Source organism: Symphalangus syndactylus, chromosome 17 (genome assembly GCF_028878055.3).
Source record: "Symphalangus syndactylus isolate Jambi chromosome 17, NHGRI_mSymSyn1-v2.1_pri, whole genome shotgun sequence".
Taxonomy (NCBI): domain Eukaryota; kingdom Metazoa; phylum Chordata; class Mammalia; order Primates; family Hylobatidae; genus Symphalangus; species Symphalangus syndactylus.
Genome location: NC_072439.2, coordinates 58591916 through 58604773, shown reverse-complemented (window position 1 = coordinate 58604773; position 12858 = coordinate 58591916). Strand labels below are relative to the sequence as shown.

The 12858-nt window shown below is 39.3% G+C and overlaps 1 protein-coding gene across 1 annotated transcript in view; it reads left to right on the top strand.

Moving 5' to 3' along the window:
* The window catches only part of SSR3 (signal sequence receptor subunit 3), a 145165-nt gene that overhangs the window by 124513 nt on the left and 7794 nt on the right, over positions 1-12858 (top strand). Inside the window, exons 6-9 of the mRNA XM_063620305.1 lie at positions 4718-4838; positions 5111-5494; positions 6670-6796; positions 12093-12191. Coding sequence (XP_063476375.1) covers positions 5362-5494; positions 6670-6796; positions 12093-12191 — 359 coding nt within the window. The 5' untranslated portion in view covers positions 4718-4838; positions 5111-5361. The remainder of the gene's footprint in view (positions 1-4717; positions 4839-5110; positions 5495-6669; positions 6797-12092; positions 12192-12858) is intronic.

Below are 12858 nucleotides of genomic sequence, written 5' to 3'. Positions count from 1 at the left end.
TTCACTATCATGACAATAACATGGGAAAGACCAGCCCCCATGATTTGATTACCTACCTTGGGTCCCTCTCACAACGTGTGAGAATTCTGGGAGATACAATTCAAGTTGAGATTTGGATGGACACAGCCAAACCATATCACATGCAGTGTTCCTTTTTCCTGGAATTGCTTTCTTTATTTATTTGTGAGTATGGAAATGGATTTTACTAGTCAATTAGTAAACCAAGTGAAATAAATAATGAAATTGAATAAATCTCACCCTAGCATTTGGTCTCATGATTTCATCTAGTAAATTGTTAGACAACATTGACTAGGGGCTGTGAAACAGAAGAATTTTAAAAGAAAGAGTCCTAAAAGATGAGCAACAAATTACAGCTGGCTTCTGTATCACCTAAGCCATTCCAGTTGAAATTCGTGACCTACTTTGTCTTACATTCTGTTGCCATAGTGCCTGGGTTAAATGTGTAACGAAAGAAAATTGATTTCCAGTGTAAATCTTAATTTTTATTGTGCCCTGCAGTGCTGCATGAATGATGCATGTGTGATAAGTCGCACATTTAGAAGATTCTGGGGGGAGTTTTGAGATTTAAAGTATTATGGCCTCTATCAGTGGTTATTAAAATAATATATTTTCTGTAGATGTGTATCATTTTCTTAAAGAAGTAAGTGACTTTATGAATATCCTTAGGCACAAAGGGAACAGGTTTTTCTGACTGCTTCAGAAGCAATCCCCAATTTACATTGGTCACATCAGTGTTTCCTAAAAAGGAAAACAATATCTATCTTGAAAAGTATAAGCTTCAAGCTCAAAGACAAATGCTTGTTCCCCAAGTGTTTTAATGCCTTATTGAGCTTAAAAATCAATTCTATAGTAAAGTACACATTTAGAATTCTTGAAACCTTATCTTTATTAAAAAAAAAAAAAAATCGCAGCTGGCAAACGTCTCCTGTCAACAGTAGCATATGTGTGTAGTGGAATGGGTGGTTGGGGGAGGAGGCCTAACCAACAATAAGGAGCAACTTCCAGCATTCTCTCCAAAAAAACACAGTTTCTTCTGAAATGGTACGATTTTATTTTTTTAAATTACACTCCACTTTTTTTTATATTATTTGCATTTGAGTCTGTCTCCTTAAACCTGGGAATTTATGGGGCAGATTAAACCCCAAATCTGTTGAGTTTGGCTTACAGAATATTTGCTGTTGATTCTAGTTTTCTTTCTGTTTAATCTATTTCAGTTTGAGTGCTTTTGGAAAGGTGAGCTTTCGGTTGTACTGACTCTACCACTATCTCATGTCCTATGCCTGGCACAGTTCACTCCCTGAAGTTATTTACTTGAATCTTATAGACATTTTGATCTTGTTACCTTTGCCTTAAACCTTTTCGGTGGAGTGATATATAAATTAACAAATTATGTTGAGTACAGTTATTCATCTAGATGTTCATTTATATGTAGAAGTTGTTTATATTATTTATTTACAAGATTCCAGATCTGTTTTGCTTTCATTTTTTGAACGAGTATTTTAGCTTTATTGTAGGTAATGGGGGTTTCTATCAGGTCTACAGAGAGAAACAAGGAAACCCTAAGGCCCTTTGAGCATCTCTCTAATTTTCCCTTTTCCAATTTATGGCTGCTGGGGAGTTATGATTTGTGCTTTCCACCTCTTCTCAGTTTGCTTCCCTTGTTCTGTATACATCTATTAACTTTTTTTTTTTTCTGGGGTTTCATTTTCAAACTCCCTGAGACGGAGAATCAGGTATGGAGAGCCAAGGCCTGCTCACCAAGTTTTGCCTATTATCCAGTCTGTCCAAAAATACACTAGAGAGAGCTGCAATGTGACAGGACTGTGCCTGATAATTGGTAGATAAGAAACTGCTTTTGGCTGCTTGCTCAGTGTAGGGCTTTTGTGAGCAGGCATGCAGAATCAGAGATTCCACTGCACGGAGGAGACCAGAATTCATTTGTGGTTAAGAGCATACATCCTGGAATCATATTGCTTGGGTTCATAACTTGACTCCACCATTTACTGGTTGTGGAATCTAAATGAGTTATTTCACTAATCTGAGTCTCAGTTTCTTCATCTGACAAATGGGAATAACAAAATATTATACCTCCTAGGGTTGCTGTAGGGATGAATCAGACAATACATGTGAAGGACAAAGCACAGAGGTAGACATATAACAAGGACTCAATTCATGTTGGTTATTATAATCAAAATAATCATGATTATTATTTGGATACTTTTACAGGTTTTGCACAGTACTTTTCATGTAGTAGCTTCTCAATAAATATTTGCTGAATGAGTATATGAACTAATGAATTAGTCAAATATCAGTGGGTGAAATATGTAGTTTGGCTGAGTAAATCATTTTTCAGGTGATACTTTAAAACATTACACTTAGGGACTAATATAAGTGTTCCACCTCTTTTAAAATTATTCCCATCATGAGATTTGCACTTCAAGTAGGCTTTAAAACAGAGGAGCTTTTTTTTTTTGCTCCCCACAGTAGCCCTGGATGATCCATTTGTTATTCTTTTAAGGTCTCAGTGAAAAGCTAGCAGTGGCTTTCTATATTGGCTAGGCAACTTGCAGTGTCTGACACAGAAAAATATGTTAATTTTCAGCATGCCAGATTTTCTTTCACAAAGTCATCAGTAGTCTCTTATCCATATACCTGACAACAATAAATATTATTGCTTGGGATTTTTCCCCCAATCTGAAAAGAATAAAGTGATATAATAGAAAATATAAAAGAAAATATAATAGAAAATATAAAAGAAAGCCTGAAATTCATAGATTAGACTCGGACTGGTATGGAATCAAGTCCATTCGGTTCCTTCAGAGTTAACTATGTTGAAATGGGCAAAATATATTGTAGATCTTTGCTTGGGTAGAATTTATTACCCACCTCTCCTTCTGTTTTTTAGCACATTGTGTACCCTGGTTGTCCAGTGTGCCATGGCTACATATGCCACATATAAGTGATCCTTAGGTCTTGCTGCTTGCTTTTCAAAAGGAACTAGGTAGCTCTGGTGAAAGAAAACACTGCTTCAGTACTCCAAGTGTGCTACCTTCATAATTGTAATTGTTGCCATTACCAAAAATGTTCTATCGTAAGTATCATTCCCTATCATATTTCCCTAATTTACCCCCATGAAAATAATTTAAAATTCCTATTTTAGATTATCTTCTGTTTATAGTTATCTTTAGCTTTACAAAATGTTATTAATTTTTTTCTTCTAGCTTTATTATATCAATTGTAACATTTATATCCACTTCACATTTCAAACTTTTAGCTTTCCTATTTTAGTTGTTAAAATATTTTTCTCAGGCATAATTCTTTTTAATCTCATCCTTATCATTTCTTCTTTTCTTCTTTGAAAAGAAAGATGATTGTTGTCTCTTTGGATCTTTTAGTTTCTGGGGTTTTTTTTGTTTCGTTGTTTTTTTTTTTTTTTAATGGAGTCTTGCTCTGTTGCCAGGCTGGAGTTGGAGTGTAGTGGCGTGATCTTGACTCACTGCAACCTCTGCCTCTCGGGTTTAAGTGATTCTCCTGCCTCAGCCTCCTGAGTAGCTGGGGACTACAGGCGTGCACCACCATGCCTGGCTATTTTTTGTATTTTTAGTAGAGACAAGGTTTCACCATGTTGGCCAGGATGGTCTCGATCTCTTGACCTTGTGATCCACCCACCTTGGTCCCCCAAAGTGCTGGGATTACAGGCATGAGCCACTGCGCCCAGCCTCTGATTTTTATCTTTTATCTTCTTTTTATATCCTTGGTTTGTTTATAAATAGGAAGAAGAAAATCTAGTTATAGAGACAGATCCAAAAAATTTTATTTATGAATTGGTCGTAGATGGAGAAGGAAAAAAATAATTAGTGTTGAAACCCACCATTTTAACCAGAGCAAATGGGTTTAAAAGAATGCAACTTAGTGAGATAGGAAAAACTGGGGGAGGAGCATGTTGTAAGAGAAAATAATAATTTCTTTTTCTATCACTACCATGTAATAAAATAAAGAGCATTTTTAACATCAAAAAAGACATAAACCCAGATATTTTAAAATGAATACTTTTGATTTTCTGAAAAATTCACTAGATGGTCTTTTTTTTTCTTTTTCATTTTGTGGCGAATTAATGAAAACTTCTGGCATTAAGGAATACTTGCAGTAGATAATGGAAGGATTTACATTTCAGGAAAACTCACTCTGGTACCAGTATAGAGAATAGATTGGAAAAGATTGAAGACAAAAGCCCAATTAGGACTAGTAATAGGAAGCTGTGGAGGTAGATTACAATTTGGATACTATGAGGAAGAAAGATATCTACCAAACGGTTAATAAGGAGGCTGGAGGTTGGGGAAGTTGTGCCTAATGCACTGGAGTGTTCTCAGTAATCAAAAGCAGCATTTGCTGGGAGTGATGTGGTTGAATTTTTTTTGAAGAAAAAATGAGAATGTGTTGAGTTAAAAATGGAATCTAGCTGTTTTAATAGGTATACTTAATCTTTCTGAGCTTCAGAGAAGGAGTCCTGCCTAGCCAACCTGTTCTTAGTATTATGTTTTATTTAGCATGGCTTTGGAAGCCACAAAACTCTATATGTCTAGTTGAAATAAAATAAAATAGTAGTAACTTGTATCAGACATATATTAAATATTGCCCTCATCAATGAGATCATGAGTTTCTTAAAAGCAGGAGTCCCGTTTTCTTCTTCCTACAGAGGTGGCCTATTGTTTAGTGAAAAGAGCCCACGCCTTGGGGACCCACACCGCAGGTCTACGACCCTCAGGCTCTTCATCTGCAATGGCGGTAATGATGCGCACGTCATAAGATTCTTCAAGGTATTTAATGAAATAAAGGGTGTGTAAAGGAGATGGGGTTTTACATGAGTTAGCTATACCTTTCTCTTCTTTCTTCTTCAATGTACTCAGTCCTGTGTACGCACAGAGGGCATTAATGGCGTGGGACCAGAAGAGCTTTTAATTTTGGAATTCTGAAGAACTAAGAACTCAAGAGTCTGTCATCAGCTCTGAAGTGAAATATCAATAAAGTTTTGTTAATTTTGTTTTTTTAAAGCACGGACTAAACTACAAATCCCTTCTCTCTCCTCCAGGTGGACGGGTCACGTGGCTCGTCAGGAATCCGGAAGTCTGGCCCGTTCGCCCAATCACGCCCGGGAGCCTATCTAGCGGAGCCAAGCTGGCCAATCCTGGGGACGCTTGCTCTTCGCCAAACCGGGTCCCGCCTCCGCGCGCCGCGCTGACGGGTCGTTAGCGGATACGGCGGCCGCAGGGGCGGAGTCAGGGGCCTTTGCCCGCCTTGGCGGTCGGCTCTACGTTTCCGGTTCTCACCTCCTGCTCCGCCATGGCTCCCAAAGGCAGCTCCAAACAGCAGTCTGAGGAGGACCTGCTCCTGCAGGATTTCAGCCGCAATCTCTCGGCGAAGTCGTCTGCGCTCTTCTTCGGGAACGCGTTCATCGTGTCTGCCATCCCCATCTGTGAGTGCTGGGAGCGAGGCGGGTTAGGCAGGCCGCTGGCTGGTCGGGTTGGGCGGGGACGTGGCAGGACCCGGCGAGCAGGCAAGGCGCGGGTGCCGGGGGTCGGCAATCTCTCCAGCTCCCTTGAGCTGGGGGAGGCACGGAGCCTCTTCTTTGGGCACAGTGTTGTCGCATGGGATTGTCCTGTGCAGCACTCGGGGAGGTCACTTGTTAAAAGTACGCACGTTCCCGAGCTACCCCGGGAGAAGGTGGTTAACTAGTTCTGGGGTGGCGGCCCCGAATCTGTATTTAAACAGACAAACTCAAGCATACTGTTTGTGCCCTTTTCCATACAACTGTTGCTTGCCGTTACGAAATTTTAAACTTATATTATTACTTATTTTGCATAAATTAATTAGGTGAGAAACCCATGAAGTAACCCACTGAATTATAAGTGCATCTTTACGTGAGCTACTTCACACCACTGCATAATTTTCCTGGTTTTTGCAAAAAGAGAGAGGTTGAAGTGCCAGAGGTTAGCGATCTACCATGTTTAGACTTTTTAATAATCCTACTGGACCAATTCTAGAATTCTCATTTGGTTGGGAAACTGCAGACTTGGACAAGGTCCTTTTTAGTAGAGCTCAAAGTTCCAGAACTCCTGTCTTCTGCTGCACTGTTGTTGGGCATTTAAAACTAAATGTGTTTTTCTCTTTTGTCCTTACACAACCCAGCGTGCATCTTAAAGTGATGTGAAGCCATATTATGGCTCACTAATTCGACATAGCACTGCTTGGAGTTCTGTTAACAGCCACGTCAGCAAGGAAACTATGGTTTGGGACTGCACGTGGCATTTTGGAATGGCCTGTATTTCGCATGCTAGTACCCTGATGAATGAAATTTGAAGTCTGACTTGTGATTACGTTGAGCCAGAGTTTGTTCTCATTTTAGAAGCAGAAATCTCATCTGGACTAGTAATAGGAAGGTGATGTTTTTCAAATGCTCTGAACTGGAAAGCTTGAGACTATACTGTTACTGGTTATCTCACTTCTGAAGATCCTCAGATACTGTTGGATTGCATAACTAATAACCTGGTATTTTACCAGGCTTAGCTATAATTAATTTCGCAGGCTTTTGTTACGGGGTTGTAATGTTTTGTTTCTTTTTGTACTCTTCCCCCCTTTATTTTAATTCAGGGTTATACTGGCGAATATGGCATATGGATCTTATCCAGTCTGCTGTTTTGTATAGTGTGATGACCCTAGTAAGCACATATTTGGTAGCCTTTGCATACAAGAATGTGAAATTTGTTCTCAAGCACAAGTAAGTATGTTTTTCAAGTGAAAGTACTACATGTTGTATTTTTATATGTCTTCTTAAGGATCATTTGTGTGTTGGTTTTAATAAGCATTAATTTGAGATATATGTATTAATAAACATATTTTGGGGGAAAGGAACATTGATGCTAGGAAGAATTATTAACTAACTGAAGTAGAGACAATGATCATTCTGACACGGCTACAGAAGTAGGTTTTGAGGGTGGAATTAGAACACTTAAGCACAGGCCTTAATATGAGGTTCATCAAGAGAAAAAAACCCACCAAGTAAATTAACATTTCAGAAGCTAAATGTAATTCTTTGTGGAGAGAATTGTTCTGGGCTCTTCACGTACTATTTTTGGAAGTTAAAGAAATGATCTTTTTGTCATTATTATTTTTTGAGACAAGATCTAGTTCTTGCCCAGGCTTCAGTGCAGTGGCATGATTATGGTTCACTGCAGCCTCAATCTTCCCAGGCTCAAGGGATCCTCCCACCTCAGCCTCCCAAGTAGCTGGGACTACAGGTGCAGGCTACTGTGCTCAGCTAATTTTTTTGTAGAGACAGGCCATGTTGACCAGGCTGGCCTTTTTATTTTATTGCTGTTTTTTTTTTTTTTTTTAAATTAAACTCTCTGTCATTTTCAATGCTAATTACATTTGTTTTCATACAAGTGTATAAAATGTAAAGGAATAACATATTCTAAGATCACACATATTGTAAAATACAGCTTTTAGAGAAGAAAACTCAAGCCTCACCACAATAAACTTATACCTTAATTATAAGCAATTAAATATTCTAGTTTCATAGAGGTTAAAATGCAGGATCATCTAGATTTAGGAAAGATGGTAACATTTATTATTTCTCAGTGTCATGGTCCTCATTGTCTCATTGGAAGTGGTATAAATTGTTTAATTGACGCCCTTTGATGTTGCTTTCAGGTACACTGTGATACTTGGGTACGGATAGCAGGATTATTTCCCTCCTTCCTTGATGGGGTCACCTAGGTGCTGTATTGCTTTGGAAGTAATTTCTTAAAGGGCAATTGGAATTTCACTGAGACTTGAAGTGCGAACATACTTTGTATGTGCGTTATCTTTTCATCCATAGTTCTCACTCTAGTTTGGACACTGTTTTTACTTGTGTTGCTGTAACAACCTCCATCTGGTCTTTTAAAACAAGTTTAGGGCCCACCCTGCCATGCACTATATGAAGCACATTACCCTATGTAATCCTTATAGCATCCATATGAGGTACAGGTGTTTTCCTTGTTTTATCCAGTGAAGAGTATGTATTTCTCCTTATGTGACATCATTTTTATCATGTCATTCTCATAACTCATCATGGCTTTTTTTTTTTTTTTTGAGACGGAGTCTTTCTCTGTCCCCCAGGCTGGAGTGCAGTGGCGCGATCTCGGCTCACCACAACCTCCACCTCCTGGGTTCACGCCATTCTCCTGCCTCAGCCTCCCGAGTAGCTGGGACCACAGGCGCCCGCCAACACGCCCGGCTAATTTTTTGTATTTTTTAGTAGAGACGGGGTTTCACTGTGTTAGCCAGGATGGTCTCGATCTCCTGACCTCGTGATCCACCCGCCTCGGCCTCCCAAAGTGCTGGGATTACAGGCTTGAGCCACCGCGCCCGGCCGGCTTTTTTTTTTTTTGAGACAGATTCTCACTCTGTTGCCCAAGCTAGAGTGCAGCAGCCCAATCTTGGCTTACTGCAACCTCTGCCTCCTGGGCTCAAGTGATCCTCCCACATCAGCCTCCCAAATAGCTGGGACTACAGGCACGCACTACTACCACACCTGGCTAATTTTTGTATATTTTGTAGAGATGGAGTTTTGCCATGTTGCCCAGGCTGGTCTTGAACTTCTGGGCTCAAGTGATCCGTCTACCTCAGTCTCCCAAAGTGCTAGGATTATAGGCGTGAGCTGCTGCATCCAGCCATGGCCTGTTTTTTAAAAATGTATTAAAGCCAAATTCTTCTAGACCCCTGGAATGCAAGTCATCTGCTTCCTTCATATGAGTCTGGCCTCATCTTTCAGAATTAGGCTTTAACCCTTCTGACTCAGCCCTCACATCATCCTTTGAATATGTCTTGTGCCCTCCCCCGTTTAGGATTAACTTACTTCCTTTCCATTCTTACCTGTGTTTTATTTCGAGACCTAGGAATCTTTTCCAGAGAAATCCTTCCTGATTTTGATCATTCCTTTGCTTTGTTGTCCCTGTGTTAGACTCTTTCGGGGAATGAGGAATAGAAACATGTTGAGATGATCTCAGTTAACAGGGATTTATTTTAAGAAATGGCCCAAAATGGCCTCAGTGGCCGAAGTGGCCTTAGCAGTTTCCTCCCTATTGTTCTGGACACAAAGGAGCTCAGCTTTCGTGGCTGCTGTTCTGATGGACCAGCAGAGAAATTGGGTTATCTTTGTTATCTTTCTGCTTGGCAGCCCCTCAATCAGCTGCTATTCCAGGATTCGACTCATGTGGGCCTCCACTGTATGGGACTGTTTCTTGTGAGGCATGGCCATCTGTGCATCGGGAAGCCCTCACAAGTGGGCATCTTGTATGACCCATCCTTTGTAATACTCTTGGAACTCAGTCCCTTTGAGACTTGTCATTTTTTACTTGTTCTTCATATCATTTTTCATTCATCTCTTTAGAATCAAAGTCATGTTCTTTTTACCTTCTCATTTCTACTTTAGGCTTCTTGAAGACACCCGCCATATTTTATACTCCTTAAAACAGTTAATGGTACATTTAGTTCAGTAAAATTTCAATGACTTACTGACTTAATAGACTCAGAATGGAGGTTTTTTTTTAAGTCATAGTTTTGGCTTTATATTAAATATGATACTAACTTTGAAACTCCTACAGATTTGCAAGATGGTTAGGGTTCAAAGATCCAGCAAGATGCTGAGTGTGGGTAGCTGTTGGCAGTAGAAGGAAGATGACTTCAGAGTCGACAGTCTGGGTTCCAGTGCCAGTTCTGCCACTCTTAAATGTATGGCCGTGGGCCTAATTTTACCTATGTAGACTTCAGATTCCTCAGCTATAAATTGGGGATGCTAGTGGAATTTCAGAGGGTGGTGAGGATTCATTATGATCATACATGTGACATGTTAAGCATAGAGTCTGGCACATAATAAATGTTTATGTGCAGGGTTGAAGAGGTTGGGGCTAAGAGAGCCCTTAGAAGTTGTTTTTGTTTTTTAACGTGGCATAATTTAAATGATGTTTGCAAAGATGTTTTAAGAAATCAGGTGGTGTCTTTTTTTATTTTTAATTTTGAAAGTGTTCTGACATACTGATGTGAAAGAGTAAAGGAAGAAAAATACAATTGATTTTATGGGTTATCTTAGTTGACTAAGTGCTAGGTCACTAGCGTGACCTCTATTTTGTTTTAGAGTGTTCAGCACTGAGTGAAGTTTATTTTCTGAGAGCTGTAAGACAGAGGGGAGGGCTTCCTCCTCTTGAATTGCAGTAAACCTGCAGTGTGGTTGTTATGCCTCTGGTAGGTGAGGATAAAATTCTAGACCTAGAAGAGAAATTGCTTAGTTATCTGGTGTAATGTCTTCATGAGGATTTGTCATGTGGACAATCGGTTGACTGTTTGTCCTAAAGATACATAGTGACAACCAACTCTTCTGAAAATGCAGTAGTTTATTCCTGTGTCCTAATACCTTGATAGTTGGGGTGTGTATATATATTTTTTATATTAAGCTAAGAAAGGTTTCTGCAGTAAACTGTGTCCATTTCTTTTCAGTTGGTCTTTTGTAGAAAAAGAAGTTGCCTGATGTTTAAGTTCAAGAAACACATTATTTATTTTTAATTTTTCTTATTTTTCCTGTTCTCACGAAGAAACATATTTAGTGCCTGGTCTGCTAAAGAGGTTCAGAGAGAAGAATCTCTGCCTTTGGAGCCAAGTGATCTGAAATGCAAGAAACATGAAAAAAGATAGTTTTTGTATAATGAAATGAATCAAATGAAGTTGGATCTTTGGAGTAAAAAGTTCATTTTAGTGTCTTAAAGTGTCTCTTAAAAAGACAGCTGTCTGCCCCCTTAGCAGCCTTTTTCTTTAGGTTTCAGAATTGATTTCCTCTTAATTGTGTGTGTTTTGTGTTTTTTTTAGAACTATTTTTTCCTCTTTCCAGTTACCAATTTGTGTGGGGTAACAAGGTTTAAAAAGTAACTTTGTAAACCTTTTAAAAAATACATTATTTGAAACTGACTAAACGTTTTCTTTTTATTAATAACAATGTCAATTCTAACTCAGTTCTTGAGTGAGAGAGCTAAAGATGGAGAGAGGTAAAAAGATAGGTAAAATCAGTTGCAATTTGTGCTGAACTTGTATCCCAGACACCCTTGTAGTTGAAGAAAGATTGAAAATTCCTGCCTTGAATGACCTGGGGCTTTCTGTCCATCACACCCAGCTTAAATTGTCCTTTGGAGTAAAGTTAAAATAATTACTTTAAGATATTACAGCTATTATTTCCACTTTGTTTAAGCCTAGTTTTCACTCCTGTTATGTACTTGGAATTGAAATAATACATCATTTACTAATGCCTTATGAAATTTATTTGTTGAACAGTTAGATGATAGGTTAAAACAAATTGTAGTTAAAATGATTCTTAACTAAATTGTGTTAATAGCATTTGACTTTATTAACCACATTAATTCCTAAACTGTGGGAAATTCTTCTTTTTAAGGGGAAATCAAACACGTCACTAATAAACCACATCTTGGACATTTCTCGAACTTCTCTTTTGGCTAGTGCAGTGTAATAAACTTGGAACTTTCGGGCCGGGCGCGGTGGCTCACGCCTGTAATCCCAGCACTTGGGGAGGCCGAGGCAGGCGGATCACGAGGTCAGGAGATCGAGACACGGTGAAACCCCGTCTCTACTAAAAATACAAAAAATTAGCCGGGCGAGGTGGCGGGTGCCCCGTCTCTACTAAAAATACAAAAAATTAGCCGGGCGAGGTGGCGGGTGCCTGTAGTCCCAGCTACGTGGGAGGCTGAGGCAGGAGAATGGCGTGAACCCCGCGGGGTGGAGCCTGCAGTAAGCCGAGATCGCACCACTGCACTCCAGCCTGGGTGAAAGAGCGAGACTCCTTCTCAAAAAAAAAAAATAAATAAATAAATAAAAAATAAACTTGGAACTTTCTGCTCAGCTTCTTTTCTTGAAATGCGAAATATCATTCTGTTGCCAGTATGAAATATGAGTACGGTGTGTTTCTGAGAGAGTGTGATGTTCACCTCTGTAGCATATGGAAACTTTTTCTTTTCTTTTTCTTCCAGAGTAGCACAGAAGAGGGAGGATGCTGTTTCCAAAGAAGTGACTCGAAAACTTTCTGAAGCTGATAATAGAAAGATGTCTCGGAAGGAGAAAGATGAAAGGTTTGACTCCTGTTTAAAGTATGGCCATCATAAAAGGGGGTACTTTGAAGAAAATTTTTTGATTTTTGCTTAAAGAATGTGGATTTTGGAATTGTCTGAGGTAAATTTTGGAATTGTAGTAGTAGTTATGGAAATAGTAATAGTAATAGGTGACTTTTAGAGTTTTTATTACAACCAGATACTTTTATCTGTGCTGTACAATAGTTGATTTATTCCTCTAAAGAGCCCTGTGAAGTAGGTACTGTTTTTATCTCCTTTTTATACCTGAGGCAACAAAGGTACAGAAAGCTTGGGTAACTTGCCCAAGGTCCTGAATTAGTACATGGTAGATCCATGATAAGAACACAGGCAGTCTGACTTGAGAGCTTGTACGTGTAACTGTCTGCTGGAATCGAGGAGGCAACAGAGCTTTGTACAGAGCAGGCTTTGTCTGTTAATAGGTATACAACCTTGAACATATCGCCTAACCCCTCTGGGTCTGAAGGGTTTATGTGTTAGCATGTCTATGTGGTGGTATTTCTGTTCCTGAGCTTCCTGAGGGATATCCAGTAATTAGTTATCTGTATTGGTTGGGAAAAAGAAGATAACTGGGTTTTTCTCCTGTTGCCCAATTCTGTGCCACATTTGTTAGCCCCTAGTCCCAATTTTTTCTGCCAGCTGCTCTTAG